Source organism: Camelina sativa, chromosome 10 (assembly GCF_000633955.1).
Source record: "Camelina sativa cultivar DH55 chromosome 10, Cs, whole genome shotgun sequence".
NCBI classification, from domain to species: domain Eukaryota; kingdom Viridiplantae; phylum Streptophyta; class Magnoliopsida; order Brassicales; family Brassicaceae; genus Camelina; species Camelina sativa.
The window spans coordinates 4,174,019-4,199,404 of NC_025694.1; the positions used below are offsets into that span (position 1 = coordinate 4,174,019).

At 37.4% G+C, this 25,386-nt stretch overlaps 4 protein-coding genes and 1 long non-coding RNA gene across 7 annotated transcripts; 3 read left to right on the forward strand and 2 right to left on the reverse strand.

The window, feature by feature from the left end:
* On the forward strand, positions 7–6,892 carry LOC104716999 (transcriptional regulator ATRX). Of its 2 annotated transcripts, XM_010434501.2 has the most exons (15): positions 7–341; positions 987–1,190; positions 1,278–1,459; positions 1,796–1,922; positions 2,005–2,196; positions 2,303–2,341; positions 2,451–2,748; positions 3,654–4,210; positions 4,300–4,413; positions 4,587–4,660; positions 4,834–4,885; positions 5,043–5,126; positions 5,203–5,252; positions 5,352–5,411; positions 5,930–6,892. In XM_010434501.2, the coding sequence occupies exons 1-15, from the start codon at positions 240–242 to the stop codon at positions 6,426–6,428; spliced, it is 2,634 nt and encodes an 877-aa protein (XP_010432803.1). In that variant the 5' UTR covers positions 7–239; the 3' UTR covers positions 6,429–6,892. The 2 variants fall into 2 exon arrangements, with proteins under 2 accessions (XP_010432803.1, XP_010432804.1); XM_010434502.2 differs by lacking the exons at positions 3,654–4,210; positions 4,300–4,413 and adding an exon at positions 3,395–3,508 and having other exon boundaries at positions 2,451–3,305.
* On the forward strand, positions 9,751–12,429 carry LOC104717000. 2 transcript variants are annotated; one of them, XR_756168.2, is made up of 3 exons: positions 9,751–11,599; positions 11,844–11,992; positions 12,132–12,429. It is a non-coding gene; the product is annotated as an uncharacterized LOC104717000 (long non-coding RNA). The 2 variants fall into 2 exon arrangements; XR_756167.2 differs by having other exon boundaries at positions 9,751–11,992.
* On the reverse strand, positions 14,548–16,239 carry LOC104717001 (putative glutathione peroxidase 7, chloroplastic). Its single transcript, XM_010434503.2, has 6 exons — positions 15,819–16,239; positions 15,555–15,631; positions 15,407–15,468; positions 15,166–15,284; positions 14,909–15,076; positions 14,548–14,801 (listed from the first exon to the last, which is right to left on the reverse strand). The coding sequence occupies exons 1-6, from the start codon at positions 16,065–16,067 to the stop codon at positions 14,772–14,774; spliced, it is 705 nt and encodes a 234-aa protein (XP_010432805.1). The 5' UTR covers positions 16,068–16,239; the 3' UTR covers positions 14,548–14,771.
* Positions 18,398–20,713, forward strand: LOC104717002 (probable protein phosphatase 2C 60). The gene is made up of 10 exons (XM_010434505.2): positions 18,398–18,566; positions 18,668–18,731; positions 18,900–19,008; positions 19,140–19,293; positions 19,396–19,521; positions 19,609–19,732; positions 19,809–19,885; positions 19,992–20,044; positions 20,146–20,200; positions 20,302–20,713. Exons 1-10 carry the CDS (start codon positions 18,462–18,464, stop codon positions 20,512–20,514), a joined length of 1,080 nt encoding a protein of 359 aa, XP_010432807.1. The 5' UTR covers positions 18,398–18,461; the 3' UTR covers positions 20,515–20,713.
* On the reverse strand, positions 20,750–24,575 carry LOC104717003 (pentatricopeptide repeat-containing protein At4g31850, chloroplastic-like). The gene has a single exon (XM_010434506.2). It carries the CDS (start codon positions 24,210–24,212, stop codon positions 20,862–20,864), a length of 3,351 nt encoding a protein of 1,116 aa, XP_010432808.1. The 5' UTR covers positions 24,213–24,575; the 3' UTR covers positions 20,750–20,861.

A 25,386-nucleotide genomic window follows, 5' to 3' on the forward strand; every position in this document is an offset into this window, starting at 1 on the left:
GGGGGGGAGGGGGGAGATTTCTCGTTGTTTCTCCGCCAAATCCAGCTTTCTCATCTCTTTTCATTTGTGGAATCGACGGTGGCTTTAGCTTATTCACGCTGAGGAGTCCTCTCTGTGTGTTTACCGAATCTAGGGTTTGTAGAGATCTAATTTGTAGATACGCATCCGAATCGAAACGAGAGAGAGAGAGAGAGAGAGAGAGAGAGAGAGAGAGAAGAGAAACTAAGGAGAGGGGAGTCATGTCTGATTCTGATAAAGAGGTCGAGAATCAGATTCTTGAAGCTGGGGTTAAGCTTGTTGACCCACCTTCTTCTGTCGATGAGCTTCTTTCTCTCCTTGACGTGAGCTCTCTCTTCTTCTTTTTTTTTTTTTTCTTTTTCTGTGTTTTCTCTTGGTGTTCTTCTTGGGATTCGTGGCAATGCTAAGTGTGTGCATGTGTTTTAGTGTGGATTTCTTGATTTGGATTTGACTAGTGCGTCCTTCTTCGTTTCTCCTTTTTGCTGTTTCCTTCAATTTTTCTCTGTGAAACTACCTACACAATGCTCTATTCCTGCATTTGAAATCTTGGTTACGGTGATTTTTCTCAGTTTTTGATAAAATTTAGATGTGCCCTCATTCAATCTGCGTTTTTTGAGCATGCATCTAGTTAGGATGTGATTTGTTATTGAGTTCTGGTTTACATAGACTGCCTGAACAATTCTGCTCTTGCCAATGTAGTTTTTTTTTATACTGAATTGGTTTCATCTTGCAAGGATGTGTGGTTAAAATATGAGTCAGGGGGGATTATTTCGTTTGGTATTGTTATGTTTGATATCAGGTAATCTTATATGTTAAGCAAGTGTGTGAATCAATTTGTACTAGAAGAATGATGAAGTTTAAGTTTCTCCATAGCTTCTATGCTCTTTTATATCTTTAACCCAGTTTCAAGTGTGGTGGGGATGTTGTGATTTTGGAGTTTGTTGATCCTTATATACTTTTTGCTGCAGAAACTTTTCCTATGCCTAGCGGAGGTTGAACAGTCACCTCCTGACTCAATGCAGAATGCACTCTCTCCATTGATGAAAGCGTTAGTCGGTGGAAAACTCTTCAAGCATTCTGAGGTTGAAGTGAAAGTTGCAGTCGCTGCCTGCATCAGTGAGATTACTAGAATAACTGCTCCCGAGGCTCCTTACGATGATGAACAGATGAAGGTATCTTATTGTTTGGTATTCTTTTCTTGGAGGAAAATGGCCTTTATGCCATTTGGTCACTGACTCTTTGCTTCACTTCATGCACAGGAAGTATTCAAGTTAATTGTATCATCATTTGAAGATCTAGTTGACAAATCCAGCCGTTCCTATTCCAAAAGGATCTCAATCCTTGAAACTGTGGCTAAGGTCAGATCATGTGTTGTGATGTTGGATCTTGAGTGTGATGCACTTCTTATTGAGATGTTCCAGCATTTCCTCAAGGGTATAAGGTACAAGCTACTATATTCATTACTTCAGAATTGTACCCTTTTTTTTCTTTTAAAGTTGTAATGTAATGTCCATAGAGTACACATACATGGAATTGTTGTCTACTTGTTTGTTCCCCTGTCGTTCCTTATGTCACAATTGATTCATGGATGTTGTTTTTCTCTGTCAATACCATTTTCAATCATGTCGTTCTGCCTTTCCATGGACTAAGATGTGCTACTTTACTTTATGTACTTGGAATATAGTTCACAACATTTCTATTGTGTGTCGCTTATGTTTGCTTGTACAATATCCAAAAATTATTTTTTGCCTGATGTTAAGTTTGTTTTCCTTTTCAGGGACCATCATTCAGGGAATGTATTTTCATCTATGGAGAACATTATGACCCTCGTTTTAGAGGAAAGCGAGGATATACCTTCAGAGATGCTGTCACCAATTCTTTATTATGTTAAAAAGGATGATGAGGTAATACATGGATCGTCGTAATGATTTTATATCAGCAACCATTGCTCTTTCGTAACTCTTTTAACTTTTCATCACTCACCAGGTTTCTCAAGTATCACGGAGGTTGGCAGAAAAAGTTCTCAGTAACTGTGCTAGCAAGCTCAAAACGTATCTGACTCAAGCAGTGAAATCGTCGGGTGTCCCTTTAGATAAGTATAGTAACATAGTGGCTTCGATATGTGAAGGGACATTCAGTGCTTTGCAGCACGACCAAGCTGTTGCGAATGAAAAAGAAGTAAGCCTTTAATTTTCACTTGTTTTCTTGTCACACTGCCTCAACTTTTGGTGAATATGCATATCTTAGCTCTTATACTGTTCTTCCATTTGTTTTTCCTCTCCAGGATAGTCAAGGTCATATAACAAGGGAAGCGGAAGTAGAGGCATGTTTCTCTTTTCTTAAATTTGTTTATTTGTATAATAAATATAGATGTCATTCCTCTTTTCGTTTAAGTGGATTGTTAATTGATTTTGATGTTCCAATCAAAACAGGATAAACAGAAGGCAGCAGATATTTGTACCCCTGAGCGAATTGATGCACCTAAGGATGAATCTAGTAAGTCTGGAGTTAGCAATGGTGTGGCCCAACAGAATGATTCTTCCATTGATACTGATTCCACAAAGAAGCAAGACAATACGGGTGCCAAAGATGAGCCCCAACAACTTGATAATCCGAGCAACACTGACTTGGATAAAACTTCTGAAGAGAAGACTGACGTTGAACATCAAATTAAGGAAAAAGAAAACCAATCCAGTCCTGTCAAACAGGCGGATTCATCAAGAAGTTCAGATATCAAAGAGGAGACTGAACCTGCAGCACTCCTGGACAGCAAGGATTTGTTAACTTCGCCCCCTGATGATTCATCTGTGAATGCAGCCACTTCTTCTGAGAATGAGAAGAAAACAAGCGTGCAGGCTTCACCATCTAAGACATCAGCAGATGAAACTACCAATGCCAGTTCTCCATCAAGGGCTGAGGATCTTCCTGAGCAAAGCTGCCCTAAGAAGACTGCAAACCAGAAGGAAAAGGAGAGCTCAACAAAGGAGGTCAAACCTTCTGCTTCTATTGCTACCGAAGAAGCTTCGGAAAAACCAAACACTTCTGAGGCTCAAATGACGAAAAAGTCAGGAAAGAAGGTTGCTTCTTCAAGTAAAGCAAAGCCTACAATTCCTCCTTCAAAGAAAAGCACTACTGAGACAAAAGCAGCCAAGCAGTCAGAGAAAAAAGCAGTTGAGAGTGATAGTCCACAAGAATCCACAAAGCCAAAAGACGATAAGAAAAAGCCAGGACGTGGTAACGCCATGGAAGAGGAGTCATTACACACTTCGTCTGGTGATAATGAAAAAGTGAGTAGTTCCCTTACCTGTATTGATTCGACACATGTCTGACTTTCCTTTCCTTGTACTGTTACCAATACACTTCAATTGTGTTTCAGGCAGCTGTTTCCGCTGGAAAGTCAGCCTCAAAATCAAAGAAAGAAGCAAAGCAACCAGTAGAAGAAAGTCCTAGTACAAACACAAAGAGAAAACGAAGTCTAGAGAAAGGGAAGGTATGTTTTTGTAATTTCACGTAGCAGCTTCATATTCTCTTCCAGTTGAAGATATTTTTCCTTGACCATCCATACGTTCCCTTCTGTTGTTTTATTCTTTAAATGTACCAGTCATGTGCTCTGTCCGAGTTTTTCTTGTAGANAGATATCAAAGAGGAGACTGAACCTGCAGCACTCCTGGACAGCAAGGATTTGTTAACTTCGCCCCCTGATGATTCATCTGTGAATGCAGCCACTTCTTCTGAGAATGAGAAGAAAACAAGCGTGCAGGCTTCACCATCTAAGACATCAGCAGATGAAACTACCAATGCCAGTTCTCCATCAAGGGCTGAGGATCTTCCTGAGCAAAGCTGCCCTAAGAAGACTGCAAACCAGAAGGAAAAGGAGAGCTCAACAAAGGAGGTCAAACCTTCTGCTTCTATTGCTACCGAAGAAGCTTCGGAAAAACCAAACACTTCTGAGGCTCAAATGACGAAAAAGTCAGGAAAGAAGGTTGCTTCTTCAAGTAAAGCAAAGCCTACAATTCCTCCTTCAAAGAAAAGCACTACTGAGACAAAAGCAGCCAAGCAGTCAGAGAAAAAAGCAGTTGAGAGTGATAGTCCACAAGAATCCACAAAGCCAAAAGACGATAAGAAAAAGCCAGGACGTGGTAACGCCATGGAAGAGGAGTCATTACACACTTCGTCTGGTGATAATGAAAAAGTGAGTAGTTCCCTTACCTGTATTGATTCGACACATGTCTGACTTTCCTTTCCTTGTACTGTTACCAATACACTTCAATTGTGTTTCAGGCAGCTGTTTCCGCTGGAAAGTCAGCCTCAAAATCAAAGAAAGAAGCAAAGCAACCAGTAGAAGAAAGTCCTAGTACAAACACAAAGAGAAAACGAAGTCTAGAGAAAGGGAAGGTATGTTTTTGTAATTTCACGTAGCAGCTTCATATTCTCTTCCAGTTGAAGATATTTTTCCTTGACCATCCATACGTTCCCTTCTGTTGTTTTATTCTTTAAATGTACCAGTCATGTGCTCTGTCCGAGTTTTTCTTGTAGATTTTTTTCATGTTGAAACAATTTCTTTGCAGGCATCTGATCTACAAAACCATGATGAAAACTTAGTTGGGTCGAGGGTCAAAGTCTGGTGGCCTATGGATCAAGCGTAAGCATCTTGTGTTTTCTTCTTAGGAATTATATTTGATATACACAAAAGGCAATTTTCTTTTCGTCTGTTTTATGTTTTCAATTAGAAAACTGAGTCTGGACTAACACCTTGGATAGTTTAATTTTTTTTTTTGTCCACGCTTCTAAATGAATTTTGAGTTTTTACCGCAGGTATTATAAAGGTGTGGTCAATTCGTATGATTCTGCTAAGAAGAAACATCTGGTAAGCCGAACTTTATCTCTTTCCTTGATAATCATTTGATTGTGGTGAACAATTAGCCTATTGAATGCTCTCCGAAGCGGTACATATTTATTTCATTTGATTGAGGCCATTTTATTGTATTTTAATTGCGTTATGCTGTTGCCATGTTCGTTTTCAGGTTTGCTATGATGATGGCGATCAAGAAATCTTGAACTTAAAGAAACAGAAGTGGTATTTTCTGGATGAATCAGGATCGTCAGAGGTGAGGCATTGAAATTCATTCATCTCTGCCTTTTTTTTGTTTTTCGCATTGCTGTAACTTGCACTTCTGTCAGCAGGATGAAGAAGCTGCGGATCAGACGGATGAAGATAAAGAAGCCTCTACAGCGTATGTGTTACTTCTTTAGTTCTGTTGTTTATGTCGCACTGGAAGTTATATCTAGACGTGATGATCCATTTTATGAGATATTTGTTTGCCATCATGCAGGCCCCAGAAGAAGAAAGCTAAGACAGGCAAGCAATCAAAGATGGATTCATCAACGAAAAAGTATNAGGCCATTTTATTGTATTTTAATTGCTTTATGCTGTTGCCATGTTCGTTTTCAGGTTTGCTATGATGATGGCGATCAAGAAATCTTGAACTTAAAGAAACAGAAGTGGTATTTTCTGGATGAATCAGGATCGTCAGAGGTGAGGCATTGAAATTCATTCATCTCTGCCTTTTTTTTGTTTTTCGCATTGCTGTAACTTGCACTTCTGTCAGCAGGATGAAGAAGCTGCGGATCAGACGGATGAAGATAAAGAAGCCTCTACAGCGTATGTGTTACTTCTTTAGTTCTGTTGTTTATGTCGCACTGGAAGTTATATCTAGACGTGATGATCCATTTTATGAGATATTTGTTTGCCATCATGCAGGCCCCAGAAGAAGAAAGCTAAGACAGGCAAGCAATCAAAGATGGATTCATCAACGAAAAAGTATATGAAACTGAAAGCAAATAGTTGACAAGTGTTGAAGTTTCCAAAGATTTTCTACTAATGAGTAATACTATGCTTCTGATGGTTCAGGGGTGGTGGAGCTGGATCAAGCAAGTCTAAAGCTGCTTCTGCTGCCAAGAGTGGAAAGAAATCCCAGGATGACAAGAGAGAGAGCAAACCAAAGGATTCGAAGGAAGCTGACAGAGAAGAAGAGGATAGCTCTGAAGAGTCGAGCGAGGAAGAGGTAACCCCAAAAACCGTTGCCAAATCAGGAAGCAGCAAGCTGAAGAAAAATGTATCGAAATCGGGAAAATCAAATGACCAAGGAGCCTCTGGCACATCCAAAGCTTCATCTAAGAAAAAGGAAGAGACGTCCAAGACTACAACAACTCCAAAATCGAAGTCAGGACCTGGAAAATCTGCATCGGCGAAAAGCAAAACAGGAAAGGGAAAAGCAAAATCGACACCTGCCTCCAAAGCCAAGGAGAGCGATACGGAGTCAGAATCTGAAGAGAAGGCGCAAGAAACAGCAACTAAAGGGAAGTCGCAGGGAAGTCAGGCAAAGTCTGGTAAGAAGAGGAAGCGATGAGTGTCTGGCCTTTTGAGGAGAAGAAGGCTTGCGCTTTTTTTTCTTTTCAATCATGAGTATGTAACTTAAGGTGCAAATCTAAGCGTGATGGTGTGTGGTGGTAATGGACTAATGGTGGGTTGGTGGTGGCCGTGAGAAAATGGTGAAGACTTGATGTCGTCTTGGGCAGTAGAAGTGTAGAATTGTTTTAAAACAAGAAGCGTAGTGGTGGTTTTCTATTTAATTAGGTTTGGTATCAGCATTATGTAGTGTTAAGGTTGATACGTAAGCTTGGCTTTGGTTATTTTTATTTTTTTGGCCCACGTTCATTTATCTCTCCATGGAGTTCTGCAGAGAATATTTGGGTAGATAAATTCTAAACGCATTTCGACTATTAGCAGTTCTCTCCCCGGACCATCATGATCATTGAAATTTGGATTTTATGTAGGTTGATAACAAGTTGATGTGTATTTGTGTTTTCGTCAGGAGCTGTGTCTTTTCTTTTACGCTTAGTCAAGAAAACCGTTTTAATTCTTTGCCACTTTTGGCTATTTATTCGTTAACTATAATTTCTAGAGTCACTTATTAGGCCAAACATTTTGCCAAATAACTTTTGAGTTTTTGATTAAACATTTTTTTTTTTCGAGTAGTAGTCTACCAAAGGATTGTTTCTAAGTTAAACAAAGACTTGAGAAAAGCATTGTATAAATGGTGGGATTGCGAGATGCTTGGAGATTCCTGAAAGGATTAGTGTATGCTTTGTTTGCTTCCATATGTAAGGAATATTCCATTTACATTTTAGTTTATTATATAGTCACACTCAAACATCGATGAAGGGTTTAACAAATTTCAAATCTATTAACAGCCTTGCAATAAGAATCTAGGGCCATCAGATCTGAGGTCTTCGGTGGGATTTTTAGTATTGTATTACGCATCAAAATTGCAAGTAATATACAATACATTGTTTTTGGGGGTGTATTCAACTTGACATTTTAAGTGATTTGTGTAAAAGTTACAAATCCTATGTTATTCAATCATGGATTTTAAAAAATCTCATGAAATCCACTGTTATTCAACGGATGATTTAAAAATCTACTTTGAAATCCACTGTTATTCAAAACAGTTTGTGGATTTGGATTTTAATAAGTTTTAGGGATTTTGGAGGATTTTGGAGGATTTGTTTAGTTAAAAATACAAAAATACAAATTTCATGGTTTTAGGTGGAATTTGAAAGAATTTTACCATAAATCATATCAACTCCCCTAAAATCTATCAAAATTCCAAATTTTCTAAATCCCATCAAATCTTCCAAAATCATTGTTTCAATACATCCCCTTTGTGTTTTTTTTGTTTTCAGGTAGAGAGGAAAAGAGACAAACTTCAGTATTAATTAGAACAAGATCTGGACATTAACAAGCGAAACATTATTGTTATGCTTGTAAAATCAGATTATAATTATAATATATGTAAGTGTAATAGATGGAGGTTCATTGGTGATGGGATACATGTGGTCCACGAACCATGATCCAATATTCTTATTTCCCCCTTTCTATAGGCCGAGAGGAGAAATGAGTTTACTTTCTATCTGATTTATTTTTAAAACCATTTGCTCTTCATATTTTTATAGATAGAATTGAATACTACTCAGTCATATGACTCATATCTCATATATAATGGATAATTTAAGCAAAAAATATTCGGCTAACTCCAAACATAACAATTTAGATATGTACTATACGGTCGGTATACGCCACTCTTTATATACATGACTTCGCTTCCTTTTTTTTTATGTATGAAGAAAAAGTCAGGGCTGTTCAGATAACATTATCTTTATTGCGTAAGGAAAGAGTCGGAGTTATGTTCTGTGTCATCGGGAAGCAATGAATGTAGACAGTCCTTTTTGAGTGTTTGAATATATTCTTAGGTCAGAACACACAAAGCTGTTACCCTTTTTTCACACTTCACGCGGTTCTTTTAACTTACTTTCCTTCCCAAACTGTTTTTCACTTTTTCTTTTAAATCAAATCCGAGAGTTTAACCTAATATAGAAATGAACCCCTCGCACAGTATTAGTCGAACTGATTCAGTGTTGGGGTAACAAAATTTAGAATAAAAAACATTCGTCCATATATCCGCGAGAGGATATATATATATGACAAGAAAAAAGGTAAAATATTTGTGACTTTAGCAGGTTTTAGTTTTATATAATTTATTTGCTAGAAATTAGCTTCAGAACAAACAAATATTTGGATAAAACATGGTTCCTCGCGGAACTTAAACATATAAACTTAACTTATAAATAATTTTAATCTCCTCCCTAAACAATCTTCTAATCCCACTTTAATACCAATATCTCATGACCAAAAATTAGTTTATTACAACTAAGAAAGAAGAAAACATGAAAAAAGAACTACTATTTACGCGAATATTGAAAACAAAAAAAGCAGGACCATGAATGGGTTACACACAGGGTACTCCACATTTGTGGTCTTACAAGATCAGCATATAGATTCTTTAGCCATTCTTTTAGAACAAAATCTTCTTTTGCGAGTATATGTTTTGGGGAAGCACCATCTTTGCTTGATGGTATTATTTTAAAATTTTATTAATAAATACTTTTTTTTTCCTTCTAATTTTATGGGTGGGTGATAAATGATGATAAATATATTCTAGAAGTATTCACCTTATGAGTTATTCCAGTTCACAAATACTATATTCAATTCTCAGCATTTAGCATAACAAAAAAAACGATTCGGTATATTTCAGAAGAGAATTAACCGAGAGGAATAATTGGTAGATATACCCCGACTCCCTAATTTCATTAACACGCGTCAAGCAGAATAAATAAACCCACAAAAGTTGTTAATAACAAGTAGATATACCCCGACTCCCTAATTTCATTAACACGCGTCAAGCAGAGTAAATTACTGTCATTACTAGAACTAGAAGTCTTTGTTTATGTGTGTTTTTGCCGAGTAAGTAAACTGAAAAAAGTAACTAATTATAATAGTACGAGTATTAACTTTTATCTCTCCTTCACATCGTGAAAGACCAAGATTTATTTCTCAAAATCCAAGAAAATTTCTTAGGCTTGTCGTTGCCGTTTATAGGTTATGAGATTGACCACTATAAACTGCAATGGGTACTGTTTACCAATCCGTTCCAGTCAAATGTCTCTCTCTTCAGACATATGTCCCATTGCATGTAAGAGAGAGAGAAGGAAACAGACAAAAGCCAAAAAAAAAAAAACAGAGATAAGACTCTATCTTGAAGAGGGTGAGAGACAGAGAGATAAGGTTTTTTGTTTCCTTCTTCAACAGATTCGTCCTCTCCTTCTCTTCTCCTCTCCTCTCCTCTAATTCTAAATCCTTCTCCTCGAATATATCTCTCTTCTCCCTTTTGTTCTTTCTGTTTTGGTAATTTACTTTTATTTCTCCTCTCGATTTGGTCAAAACCCTAGATTTGTTTTCCAAAAGCGTATCTATAAATGAATAACTTTCCTCTTCTCCTTCGATTATAAATATCTATTCTCTCTCTGGTTTCTGCTTACCCTAAAGCGCCTCAGATCTAACTCAACTGCTTCAAAGTCTCATCCTTTTCATACATCTTTCATATGTTCGATCTCTAATCTCACTATTCGTGTCGGTAAGGTAAGAGGGTCACGAGTGAGTTTTGGGACAAATTTAAAAGAGAAACGCATAGAAACTGACAGAAGAGAGTGAGCACACAAAGGCACTTTGCATGTCCGATGCTTTTGCTTCTCTTGCGTGCTCACTGCTCTATCTGTCAGATTCCGGCGCCGATCCGTTTCGGTCCGTTCACGTTTTCTTCTTCTAAATTGTGTTCTCATCTCTCTCTTGTGTTCTTTATCTCTCCAAAGGTAAGTAGATACGATCTTTGATATTTATATGAAGCTTGTTCTTGTTTTGCCATCGATTTGGTTTCCAATTGCATGCGAGTTTGCTTTTTGTTTTTTTTTCCTTTGTTGAACTTTATATTTTATGAGATCATTAGTATCGAAACCTTAATCTATGAGTTTAAGGCGTGGTTAAGTGAGATTAACATGGGACCATTAACGTTAACCTAGTTTTTCCTTAGGCTGGTCCTAACTCTTTTGAATCTTCAATGTGTCTCGATCGAAGTAAATATTATATGGTTATCTTTTCCTTTCTTTCTTTTTTGGTTTCTCATTCGCAGGTTTAATCCGTGAAATGGACCCTTAATTCATAACTATGTGTAGATATATTATTTGCTTCATATGATCATATCTTGTGTATAGTCATGGATCTTGCAATAGTACTGTTCATGATAGTCAAATTGTTGTTGATTAGTCGTTTGTTGTACACGTATTATTTATATTGTATGCTCTCGTACATTTTGATTCCATTTATATAATTATGTTTCTAATTTAGGCTATTATACGTAGCTTAATGTGTTTGTACTACATATAGATGGTATCTAATTTATATATCATCGAATCCATGTGATCAAGTTGTGAATCTTGCGAGAATATTCTTGTGGGGTTTGTTTCTTCATTTATGAACATGTTCTTTGATTTGCATCTAATACTCAAAATGACTTACAAAGATAAAAAAAAATTGAGTGTTTTTCCACAACTTTCCAGTAATTTTGAACCTGATAAGTAATGTTAGATCTAGGAAGCGATTTGTAGATCTATTTGTGAAGAAGGAATTGATAGTAATTTGAAGTGTTTCGTCACTAGTTTGCAAAGATGATTAAATTGTGATTCTTTTCTGACTTGAATGACTTTCAGTTCTTTTTTTCCCCATTTTCTTACGCCTAAACACTCCAAAGTTTCATTTTAATTATTTTATTTATATTTATGGCAGGTATAAAATAAAATATTGGGATTTTTTCCATTGAAGAGCTGATTAATGTTCTACAATTCGTTAAAACATTTAACGTTCATTACTGTGTCTCTTGAAATTGGTAGCTGTATATATCTTGTCATGCACTGTGTTCTCGTTTTGTCATTTTTTTTTCCTTTGTTTCCATTTTCCAGTGTTTGCAAACCAAAGAAGCCATATGACACATTTAGGTATGTTCTTACTATCATTGGTCATATTTGGCTTTTTAGTTTCTTCAGGAGAAGGATAGTACTTCAAGAGAAGGATATTTGGCTTTTTAGTTTCTTCAAGAGAAGGATAGTACTTTCTCGATACTTGTGAAAGGTATCACCATTAACCAATTATTGGTAAACCTCAAGTCGGTTGAGGTTGAGCTTCTCAAATTAGTCTAAAATGATATGAGTGATATGGAAAATGTCTCATGACATCATAAGTAAAATATGTAAATGGAAATGTCTCATGACATCATAAGTAAAATATGTAAATGGAATATGGTTTACAGAGCACTTATCTGTTGCATTACACTGATGTTATAAGATGTCACCAAATTTTTTTATTTTTTTTGCAGTTTAAATTATATGGGAAACTATGAGTCACATGGTGCAGTTTTGTTGAGTTAGGAAGGCATAATCGAGGAGGCTTGAACATAAGTTTGAATGTAAGGTGTCATCAGTGGTTCTGGTGTGAGCAAGGACAATCCTTGAGTATACTTCAAATGTAATTAATTATAACTTGATTAGTTTACAGATTGTACAATCGCTTAGCAATTGTGTGTTTTGACTCTTGATCGTAGGGCTATTTTATGTTACGGGCTGCGAGCGACCTTGTGATGATATATCTGTTTATTCTGTTTCAGGTGTGGATGATCTTTAACGTATTTTTCGACGCAGCCCGATGCAAATATTGAAGCGAAGTTATTGTGATCAAAGCTGTTTTCCGTAGCTTATTTATATGTTATATGATGCTGATTAATTCAGAGTTTTTGTTCTTTGGTTAATCAGTTAATTGTCGCGTGTGTCACGTATGTGTTTGTTCTAGGTTAGAGTCGGGGAGTAAACAGTGTTTGACTTATTTTATGGTTAGTAGGAACTGAATGGGGTTATTATTGGTCTACAAGTCCACTGCAGGAATACCATAATAATCAATTGATCACACGTAATTGGAATTGAAATTTTGAATCCGGAATGTGTCAAATTGGAATTGAAATTTAAATCCTGACCATGTCCAAGCTAAGCGGAAGGAATTGAGTATGTACCGATGTAAAGAAACGTTGTGTGATTGTGTCAAAAGGAAACATATCTTAGCAATTGGCTCTTCTTTGGTATGCCTCCTCATATATTTTGTTTCCTTGTTTTTTTTTATGTCAAAATATTGCTTTAGATTTTTATCTCTTAGTTAGTTGGAAGAAATAATATCCTAGTATCAGTTGATTATATGCAAATTTGCATTGCAGATCTTAAAGAGTGTAGTTTTTTAGTTAAGCATATGTAATTAGAGTTTGCGTACTCTCTAATCGGCCATTTCAAACAATACAAAAAGTCAAAGAAAGTTTTATCAATATCAGAATGAATTAACAAAGAAGTCAAAACATGCAAATTACATATTTTAATTGCTCCTTCAAACTTTACCATAGAAAATATCTCTCGCTGCTTATCGTATAGAAGTCTGACTTTGCCTTGTCAGTAACATGTAATATATTAACTGATGTTTTTAGAAACCGATACAAATGACTAATCCAAAATTAGCATTGTTTAATTTTTGGCTTTCACCGACTAGTTCATGTGTGGCCAATCACTGATCACATTTTTTATACTATTTTTTTTTTTTTGTTCCTAGCAGTGAAGTTAATGATGTCACTGTAAGGTTTTAAACGTATTTCAGATTCTTTGAGATTGTGAGTCAGATGTTTGGAAATTTCTTTTCTTTCATCAACGGATATTCTATTAAAAATGCAGATATCTAAAATAATCCAGCCCAAATTTTATGCTGGGCACATTAAAAAACAAAAAAAAAACTTAGGAGCCAAAAATTAAACCAAGTCTCAATGAAGAAAGGAACTACGTATGAACCAATGGTCAGCCGTACGAACCGTTTCTATCCACTTTATCGCTGTCATTTAAAAGGAGTAGGATCCTTGAAACGAGAGCCGGTTTAGGGCTGACATATATCCCAGAACGTGTTTTAAAAAATAATTTGTGGTACTTAACCATCTATATTAGGGAGCCAAATAAGTATATCACATGAGAGGAGATTTATTACTTTCAAACAAATTTTTTTTGGTATAATGTATTTCCGGGTTATACGTTAATTTACTTTAAAAAGACGTTTTTTGTTAGTATTTTTTAACCCCATAAAAAGGGAGCTAAAGCCTACACCATAGGCATTAGCCGATTGTTTGCTTTAATTTGCTATGTTTAACTTATAATTAAGTAATCACAGTGGCAAAATAGTTTAATAGCGAAACGAACTTTTCACTATTTGACTAAAACATATTTTTAGTTCGCGTGTAAATGTGTGTTGTTCTATAGAAGCTATATATATAGTCTTTTGTTTTGTCATGTGGACATATTTTAATAAAACTTTAGCTATTAACTTTTACAAATTATATTGACGAGTCTTCGTGATTTTTAAAATCTTGAGGTGATGGAGACAAATTATAAAAGGTAACATGTACAAAAACAAATTAATTCTTACAAATTAAAGTAAGCTTTCAGAAGAAAAAAAAAAATCCTNGAAAAAAAAAAAAAAAAAACATGGAGGAGTCGAGCAAGAATACTCTTGTCCGGTTAGAGAATTACGAGTTCCAAGAATTTCCGTTGATCGATCTTAGAGAGATCTCGACCGTCCATGACGATTTGGCAATCATATCCATCTCACAAGACGACCCAGCGGCGAGACACCACCGCATAATGCTGGAGCTCACCGCCTTTTCTTTCTTCGACCCCCCGGAGACACCAGAGAGATTCCTTGAGTTTCTCCTCGAACAAGAAGAAGAAAAAGATAATATTTTTCTCGGAGGAGTATGTCAAAGGCCACCGCTAGCTCTTAGTAAGAATCGACATAGAAGAGATCCTCCTCCTCGTGTATCTCGTCGATCCTCACAGGTATCTAGACCGATTTATCTCCGCCATAGGTTTCTGCCACAGTCACGGAAACAATCTTCTTCCCGACGCCAACGTTAATCTAAGCACTCTTATTCCGGATATGTTTGCGTGTGTGTGTGTGTGTGCGCGCGTTAGTAAATATCGTAATAATGGGATGCATGTGCTATGAAGTCCGAAGCCTAAAGGCATTGGTGTGTTGTTTATATACAGTACAATGGTTACCGAACATTTTATTTATGGCTTCATGCGATCGTATAATGTAACATATAAGAAGATCGATATTGCTTTACATGTTTATCTAAATTTCTGGTACAACAACAATAACCGGGAAACTTGCCGGTTAATAAGCTACCAATCTCTTTCTCTATGTATACAACAGGTGAACCGTAGATTCAAGCCGCAAGCAACTTCTTGATGTCCTTCTGCGACATCTCAAAACAAGAAGATTGTTAGTATTAAACCGATCAAGAACCAAACCGGAAACAACTGAACCAAGATTTTAGATTGAAGAGAATTATGAAATTAGTACCTCGATTTGGAAAGGAGAAGTCGTAGGAGGGTACCTCTCGACGACTTTGCCCTTTTTGTCAACCAAGAATTTCTCAAAGTTCCATTTGATGATATCACCAAGGAATCCACCAGCACTAGATTTCAAGAACTTGTAAATTGGAGCAGTACTTGGTCCATTAACATCAACCTATATATTAAAAACTTATCAAGATTCTATTCAAGGGTCTCTCTCTCATCTGCAAAACACAATGAGAGACGTTATTGTTTCAGCATTACCTTATCGAATATAGGGAACTCAGCTTTGAATCGTGTACAAGCAAATTGCTTGATCTCAGGGTTTGATCCAGGCTCTTGAAATCCAAATTGATTGCAAGGGAAAGCTAGAATCTCAAATCCTAAAAATGAGAAAAAAAAAAGAAAAAAAAAAGAAAAGATAAGGTCATCATCATAATCATCAATGTGTTACCTAATTCAAGTGGGGATAACATATACAAATCCTTAACTGTAAAAAGCATACCTTGGTTCTTGTACTTTTCGTACAGATGTGAAAGCTCTGAGTAATTTGATGATGTCAAACCACTGTAGTAGTAAATTAATTATTTTGTTATTTCAATTTCAGATGCAAAAGTTTAGTTATCAACTAGAATTAGAAGAAACAATCTCACCATCTTGAAGCGACGTTAACGATCAGAAGAGGTTTGCCTTTGAATTTGTCCAGAGATACATCTTTCCCATCTATGTCCTGTCTCAATTATTTTATATATACAACTTATCTCTTCAGTTTTAGATTTGATAGTTACGAGGATGTTTTCACTTGTACTTCAGATGTCAGTGAGATTATAGAATATTTGATGGCAACAAAACAGAATAGATAAAAAACCTAAAACTACTTATTCAGATAATATTACATAAAAGAAACAGAGACGTACCTTTACAGTGAAATCGTGAACAGTCTTCTCTGCAGCAGCTCTTGCATAAACACTAGGGAAATTTCTGGATTTGACTAGAAACCCATGATTATTCGAAGATTTCAGGGAATTCCCATTTCTCAGATTCCGAGAATTTGATGTCCTCGCGGTGAGTTTCAACGAAGGGACGAGAAAAGCCGAAGAATTTGGAGGTGGGCTTGCAACGAAACCATTGGAGATAGATAAGAATGATGCGTACGACGAAGTCATTATAGAAGCAGAGAATATCTAGAAAAGAGTACTACTTGGTTCTACAATTTATACAAAAAGTGTTACATAAACACATAATTAGGTTCTTAGCCTAATTTAAAAACAACAACGTTTAGTAGCATCATTTATTGTATCACGATGCTTCTTCAGGAAAACTTTAAAAAATCCAGAGCTACAAGTTTTTTGCACACACACACACACAAAACTTCCATATCATGCGGTCCTAGTATAAACACGTTTTTGATATTATATTCACAAAATTTTGAAAAGATATAAAATGATATTTTGAAAAATGAAATGGAAAAGCTGAGCGGTGCCAAAAGCTTATATGGGGTTTGGTGAAGGACTAGTCAAAGCTTATATCATGCAACGCCATTGCAAATAGGCAATTTTATACCAACTTTGTGAACCACGAGTTTGGTTGAATAGTGAACCCGAACCTATATATTTGGATTAGACGCAGTCTAACTGTGCTAGTTTACAGACCTTATAGAGAATATCAAAACTGGTGTATGGAACCAAGGATCATCATTCTTTTTTCTTGCATTATGAAAATATAATTCTCTAGAGGTTATCTAAGCCGAGTTTGTTGATCGAATTTTCGGGTATAGGTTATGTCGCACTTAGTTGTGAAGCAGATTGATACCAAAATGGTTTATGATACCAATAGTGTTTGGTATTGGAGATGGTAGTTGTGTCTTTCCTATGTTGTTGCATTTATTGCTTGCACATGTCTCGTTGGACCCTGTCTGAAGGAAATACAAGTAAGTTACCGTTCATACAACGGGAACTGAAATTTTAGGAAACTTTGAACATGTTACATAATAATGCAAACATATAGCCCACAACTAAAATATACCCTAACTATACTATTGACATTTTGATTGATTTGTGTAAAATTTACAAATCTTATGTTATTCAATGATGAATTTTAAAAAATCTATTAAAATCCAATGTTATGGAACTGATAATTTAAAAATCTACTTTAAAATTTATTGTAATTGAAATGATGATATAAAAAATTACTTTAAAATTCATTGTTATTCAAAACAGTTCGTAGATTTGGATTTTAATTACTTTAGGGATTTTTGAGGATTTGAGAAGATTTGTTTAGTTAAAAATACATAAATACAAATCTTTAAGTGAGATTTGAAAGAAATAAAATTATATCAATTTTTCTAAAATCATTTAAAACCTCATGAAAATTTAAATCAGTTAGAATATTAGATTGAATACAATCCCTAAGTAAGTTTAGAAAATTTAATGAACACACAAGACATCCGTGATTGATTAATCCCAACTGAAATTTTGCGGTTTTAAAGAAATACAACTTAGTTAAATTATGTATCCACTAATAAATCATAAAAAGAGTCATCAAGTTAGACAAATATTGTATTAGTGTTAATTAAGTAAAAAAAATAGGCCGTGTGGGTGTGTTGTGTTGGCCAATAAAGGGAGAAGAGAAGGAAAGGAATCTCTCAGGAACTTTTGTTGCTTCTTCTCAAGGCAAAAACAAAAACAGACTTTTTCTCATATATTTTTTCAGGGGAGAGATACAATCTTAATTTGATCCCAAAATCAAAACTTTCTTCGTCTTCCTCTAATCACCCCGATCAAGGTTCTCTCCTACCTAAAAGGTCCTGCCTTTATCAAGCCAGAAATGTGAGAAACCAAGCTTCTCATCACGCACTTCGTTTGATCCATCGAATTGGTTTGATATCCAATTTTTGTTACAACTGTGTTTAAACTCAAATCGTTTCAATTCAAAATCACTTTGTTTTGGTTTCGATTTTTGTTTGTAGATTGATTTATGTTCGTAGCTCTTAAGATTGAGATCACAGGTCCATTGTCAGAATTATATTTTATCTTTGTAGCTCGGGAATATTGTATCTTGTTTTAAGATTCTGATGGATTTGGGTAATTTATGATCTGAGCTAGAATCGTTTTTTTTACCCTTGATTGATGAAGAAATGTGCAATCTTTTTGCTTTGCAGAAAGAGAGAGAGAGAGAGAGAGAGAGAGAGAGAGAGAGAGAGAGAGAGAGAGAGAGAGAGAGAGAGAGAGAGAGAGAGAGAGAGAGAGAGAGAGAGAGAGAGAGAGAGAGAGAGAGAGAGAGAGAGAGAGAGAGAGAGAGAGAGAGAGAGAGAGAGAGAGAGAGAGAGAGAGAGAGAGAGAGAGAGAGAGAGAGAGAGAGAGAGAGAGAGAGAGAGAGAGAGAGAGAGAGAGAGAGAGAGAGAGAGAGAGAGAGAGAGAGAGAGAGAGAGAGAGAGAGAGAGAGAGAGAGAGAGAGAGAGAGAGAGAGAGAGAGAGAGAGAGAGAGAGAGAGAGAGAGAGAGAGAGAGAGAGAGAGAGAGAGAGAGAGAGAGAGAGAGAGAGAGAGAGAGAGAGAGAGAGATGAGTTCTCCAAAAACAGATAAGTTTTCAGAAGATGGTGAAAATAATAAACTCAGATATGGTTTGTCCTCTATGCAAGGTTGGCGTGCGTCCATGGAAGATGCGGTGAGTGGAATATCAAAAAGTTTAAACCTTTTTTTTTTTTTTTTTCCCAGGCATATTTTGTTTCTATACTGATTCAAACAATGGTTTCTAAACTTTGCTAGCATGCTGCAATTCTTGATCTCGATGATAACACTTCCTTCTTGGGTGTCTATGATGGCCATGGAGGTAAGAAAAAAATGAACCTTTGGGGTTTAAACTTGTGTTTAGAGCTTAAGGCAACTACAGATTAAAGACTGATATATAGCTGAACCTTTTTGGTGGTTTTTGTTCTTGTTTATACAAGCTTATTTCTGTTTATGGAACGTCAAATGATTTTGGCTTCTGTGGTTGTAGGTAAAGTTGTTTCAAAGTTCTGCGCCAAGTATCTACACCAGCAGGTTCTCAGTAATGAGGCGTATGCAGCTGGAGACGTAGGAACTTCTCTTCAAAAGGCGTTTTTCAGGTAACATACTCGTTCTGGCCTCTTTACAAGTGAATATATACCAACTAAATTTTAGAGCAACAAGAGTCTGTGTGACTGTGTTGAAGTTCTGCATATAATTGTTTGTTCTTTTGTCGCTGTGGTTATCATAGAATGGACGAGATGATGCAAGGGCAAAGAGGTTGGCGAGAGTTAGCTGTACTCGGTGACAAAATCAATAAGTTCAGCGGAATGATTGAAGGGTTGATATGGTCACCAAGAAGCGGGGACAGCGCTAATAAACCCGATGCTTGGGCTTTTGAGGAAGTAAATCTTCCCACCTGCTATTTTTCAGTCTCACTTCTTTTATCACTGAGCAAAAAAAAAGTCAAGTTAGATCTAAGACTTGTGCTTATTTTGATTACACAGGGTCCTCATTCTGATTTTACTGGACCTAATTCTGGGAGCACAGCATGTGTAGCTGTGATTAGAAACAAGCAGCTATTTGTTGCAAATGCAGGTGACTCACGTTGTGTGATATCCAGAAAGGGTCAGGTAAAATTCTCTAGTTGTTTGGCCTTTTGATTAAGTCTTTTTGGCGTCTTTAACTTTTTATGATAAACGTGTGGTCTCTGTCTACAGGCTTACAATCTTTCTAGAGATCATAAACCAGATCTTGATGCTGAGAAAGAAAGGATATTAAAAGCTGGTGGCTTTATTCATGCTGGGCGAGTCAACGGAAGCTTGAATCTAGCAAGAGCTATTGGTAACTTTTCTTGATCGCACAATGCAGCTTGTTTACATGCAATCTTTGATTTGAGCTACTCTTCGTCTCTTTACAGGTGACATGGAATTCAAGCAGAACAAGTTTTTGTCATCTGAAAAGCAAATTGTTACCGCCAGTCCAGATGTAAACACTGTAAGTGGTCTAATGCCGGTTCTCTTTCTCCTGAAACATCTTCTATAACATTTTGCGTTCTTTCTCCTGAAACATCGTCTTAAACATTTTGAGCTCTTCTCTTCAGGTTGAACTCTGCGATGATGATGATTTCCTTGTTCTTGCCTGCGATGGAATTTGGTAAATATCATTTTGAAAAAGTTTTGATATTGTTCTCCAAACAAGATCATTTCTTGATTGTGATATTGATACATCTGTCTTTGTTCATCTCATATCTGCAGGGATTGCATGACAAGCCAACAACTCGTTGATTTCATACATGAACAATTGAATTCAGTAAGCTAACTTGTTTTGGCTTCGTTTGGATTAAAAGCTTTTCTTCCAGTCTCTCCTTTTCTGGATTCTACAGTTTCTTTCTTTCCATTGGTAACATTCAGGAGACCAAACTCTCGGCAGTATGTGAAAAGGTTCTCGATAGATGTCTGGCTCCAAATACCGCAGGTGGTGAAGGCTGTGATAACATGACCATGATCTTGGTTCAATTCAAGAAGCCTGTTCAGTCCACGGAACCTACTCACTTAGAAGCTGAACCAAAACCAGAACCAAGCCAAGCCGAAGCGAACCATGATGACCCGAGCACATCAAACTAGCCTCATCCTCAGAGTCACGGAAGATGGCTGGCATCTAGATCTAGTAATTTGGTTCAGATTGTAAATCATTTTGAAAGACATTGTTATATATCACAACCTGACGTCTCTGGGGATTTTAGTGTATTCCATTTCCTCCGTGTGCAGACTTTTGTCTCACGAGCTCGGAGCTCCCACAATGCAGAAGGAATAATTGATGTGAGTTGTTGGTGGCCTTAAAGAACATATCATCATCATGTAAATAAACAAATCAATATGACATTTACACAACGCTATGTTTTGTACACTTCACATAGACATAAAGCTTCACTAAGTGCGTAGAGCTCTACTTGTATTAGCTGTGTAAAATGTCAAGCTCTATTGGGGAGCTGTTCGTATGTTCCTGTGTTGGGGCTAAAACCACCAGTCACCATTGTCTGGTACACAGCGTAAGCGTGCTCGGGTTTTCCAGACAAACTGTATCCACGGATCAGAGCATTAAATGTAAAAACATTCGGTTCAAGACCCACTCTTTGTATCTCATTGTAAATCTTCCCAGCTTCTTCCACCATTCCGGCAATACCCAGATTCAGAATCAAGGAGTTGTAAGTATAGAGATCAGGGGTGATTCCTCTGCTGTTCTTCATCTCGTTGTAAAGCATAAGAGCTTCTTCAAGTCTTTGAGATTTTCCAAGTCCGTTGATAATGAGATTGTAACATACAACATCCGGATTGAGGCCAGACTCCTTCAGCTCCCTAAAGTAACGCAAGCCTTCATCCACTCTTCCGACCATACAAAGGCAATCTACTAGAACTGAGTAAGTCTTGAGATCAGGTCTTACTCCCTCTTTTACCATCCTTTTGAACAATGCACACGCTGCATCAGCCTCACCAGCTTTTCCAAACCCGTTAATGAGAATGTTGTAGATAGCACAGTTTGGCCTGCAACCGTAATCCAACATTCCTTCAAAGAGTTGTTTTGCTTCATATAATCTTCCTGACTTAGAAAGGCCATCGATAAGGGGACCATACGTGCAGGCGGTTGGGGAGAAGTCACGATCACTGATAAGGTCGTAGTATAAATCAAGAGCCTCGTCCACATTTCCTGCCTTCACGAGCCCCGACATGACAATGTTGTGAGTTATTATGTTTGGTTCGCACTCATGGGCTGACATCTCTTTGTACATCCCAAAGAGTTCTTCTATTTTTCCTGATTTTCCATAAGCATCAAGCAAGAAGTTGTAGGTAGAAACATCTGGGATGCAACCAGTGCTCTTCACCTGTAGGAACACATCCTGTGCTATTTCAATCCTATCAGCTTCAAGAAGCCCACCAATTAACAGATTATAGGTCGGAACTTTAGGTTGGACACCAAGATCTTTAGTGAATTTTTCGAATAAAGTTCGAGCACCTGAGGCGTTACCATGTTTAAAAGAATATCTGATTAATGGCACCAAGATCGATTCACCATCTTGGCAAATCCCATTAGCTACCAATCTCTCAGAAAATGAAACGGCGTGGTCTAATCCAGCTTCAGCCAAGATAGAACCCATCAAGTCTTCCCAGAAAAGACTGGCTGGTTGGTCTGCACAATTGTAAAGAAACTTGGCGATGATTTTGTAAGCATCTTCGATTAAACCGGCCTTGACAACACCTGGGAGAAGAGTGCAGAGGGTAACAAAATCAGGGTACACCAGTTTCTTCATCTGGTGGAAGAAACACATTGCCTCTTTGACTTGGCCATTCTTCACCAAACCAAAGATAATCGTATTGTAAGTAAAAACATCTGGGACACAACCCATGTCCATCATCTGGAACAACATCTTCATGGCTAGAGTCACCTCGTCGTTTTTGCAAAGACAATCAAAGAGAGTGTTGAAAGTTATTGTGTTAGGTGGACAACCTTTCTTTGTCATCCCCTCGAACAATTCAATCGCCTCTTGAATTTTTCCATTTTTGCCTAAACCTGCGAGCAATGTGTTGTAAGTCACAACTGTAGGCCTGAGCTTCAATTCCTTCATTCTCAAAAACATCTTCCACGCCTCATCTACTCTATCAGCTTTGTAAAGCGTATTGATCAAAGAATTAACAACAATAACATCAGGTTCACAACCGTTCTCCACCATCTCAGAAAGCAGCTTGATGGCTTCGTCTATCTCCCCAACCTTACTGTAGCACTTCATCATCATGTTATAGGTTACTGAATCAGGGGTCAGCCCTATATCTTTCAAGCCATAGAAGATTTGCTTCGCTTCTCGGTCCTTTCCTGCTTTAGCTAGACTGTAGAGAGACGCATTACAGGCTACAATGTTCGGAGCTATTCCTTTGGTTTTCATCTTTTCAAAGGTCTCAAGAGCACTGACGGAATCTCCAGACTTTCCATAGTAATCAATGAAAACAATGTACGTATAGGCAGTAGGATTAACACCAAGGAACTCCATATTACCAAAAAGTTCAAGTGCATCATCCAACCTGTGAACTCTTAGAAGACCACAGATCAACGTGTTGTATGTGTGGAGGTTCGGTAAAATACCTTGGTCCCTCATCACATCCAATGTATCAAATGCCTCACCAAAATTCCCAGCTTTGCAGAGAGCATCCACAAGAATGGTAAAGGTTACAACATCAGGTACATGACCATCCTTCTCCATTTCACACCAAAACTGCTTCACTGAATCCAAATCTCTGTTATCACTAAACCTATCCAGCAAAGTAATGTAAGTAACACGATCCGGTTTGTGTCTTCCTGTTTTCATCTTTTCGAAAACCTCCTTAGCACAATCGAGCTTCCTAGCAGTACACAGAGCATCAATAAGGACAGTGTAAGTAACTACATCAGGTCCACATCCTTCATCATCCATTCGCTTCAGTATTTCATAAGCCTCATTAATCTTCCCCGCCCTACCAAGCACCCGAATACATATTGTAAACGTGTACACATTCGGCTTTAACCCCAAAGTCTCCATCTCTTTAAGTAAACCCATCACAGATTCAATGTCCCTTCTTTTCCCCAATCCTACCATAAGTGAAGAGTAAGTCTGCAAGCTAGGCCTAAAACCTTCCAAGATCATTCTACTGTAGACCTCCATTGCCTCTGTGCAAAACCTAGACTTAAGCAGAAGATGGATCAACCCATTGTACGAATATGCATTCAACACAAAACCAAACTCTCTCATCTTCCCAAGCGCATAAGGTGATTGCCTCAATCCACCCTTCACAGAAAGACTCTTGAAAATAGTCAAGTAAGTATTAGTATCCCTCTTTATGATCCTCTTCTGCATCAAATCAAACACATAAGCCATTTCTTCAACTCTTCCATCAACCCTCAAAGCTTCAAGCATGTAGTTGCAAGTCTCAGTAGTATGAACCAAATTCAACTTCCCAGCCAATGATTTGAAATACGAAAACTTGGAATCAGTATCAGGAAACGACATTAAAACCCTCGTTACTTCAGTCGATGACAAATCAGATTTCAAAACCTTGCCTATCATAGAAGCCGAAAAATCCGAACTTTTCATGGAGACTACACTAATAACACTGCATCTCATACTCTTTCTCCAGTGTTTCTTCCGAGACCCAATCTTCAAAGCGTGGAACTTTAACCCTCCAGTAACCAAATTATCGCGTCTCCAACAACACTTTGCTTTGATGTTACTAACTAGACAAGCATCACCGATTGTAATATCACCACAGAGACTCGTCGAGCAGAGTAACGCGGCCATTTTTGAAGAATAAGCCAAGCGCAATAGTAAGCAATTCCCCGGCAGACAAAACAGAGAGATTAGATTAACGATGATGATTCATCACATTTCAAGTGGCGAAGATGTAACTAACAAAACACAAGGAGAGAATAGTAAAACATTCTGATAGGTTTGCTCCGTTCACCGGCGAAAAAGCACGTCGGAGTTGATTTCAGTGAACCGGAGATTTTCGAAGCAAAAGAAAAAAAGACTTGCCTGAGAGGATAAAATCAATCAGTGTGACTTGCTCCACTCGATCCTTACCGTTTTGGTTCCCTCCCAAAATATCTTCAGGCCCAATTTAGGCCCATTATTATAGGCTTAATAAACTTAACGACAGCCCATAAACTTCTTCATTACTTTTTATAACATAGCGACAAAACAATAAACATTGGGAGTACATATTAAACTGGAGGGTGCGGACAAGAACCGCCTCAACTCAATCAAAATTGTGCCAAAGTCCAGAAGCGAAGACCAGTAACACAAACGCATATAAAAAAACTCGGGGTTTGATAATTGAATCTAGGGTGTCGTCATAATCTATCTGCGGCAGCGATAAGCGTGTTGATCAAGGGATTCAATGGGGGAACAAGTTGACAACAAGTTCACATGGGTGCTTAAGAATGTCCACTCTTTGCAGTCAGAGAAGATATATTCGTGATCGGTGGCTGTAGATGGTAAGAAGAGAAGTTGTTTGTTCTTCTTTTGTGTTTTTTTTTTTTGTTTTCCCCTCCAATTTTAGGTAGGTACGTTATCAATGACTCTCTTTTGCTTGCTTGCAGGCGTGTTGTGGCGGCATATTCCAAGGGAATTAAATTTAATGACGCTCTGTCTCTGTATCTGGCGGTTGCTGATGCTGAGTCTTTGCCTTTAGGATGGACAAGACACGCAGAATTTTCTTTTACTGTAGTGAATCAAATTTCTGAAGAACACTCCCAACTGCAAGATATGTTTCGTTATTGTACAGAAACAGAAGAGTGGTTTGATCACAAGACTCCTGTCTGTGGTTGTGCATCCAGCTTTCCCCTTGGAAAACTTGATGCCAAATATGGTGGATTTATACTGAATGACCAAGTCAAGGTTGTTGCAGAGGTGAAAGTTCTTGAAGCTATCGGCAAGTCTATCGAGGACACCACTACTACTCCACCGGTAGAAG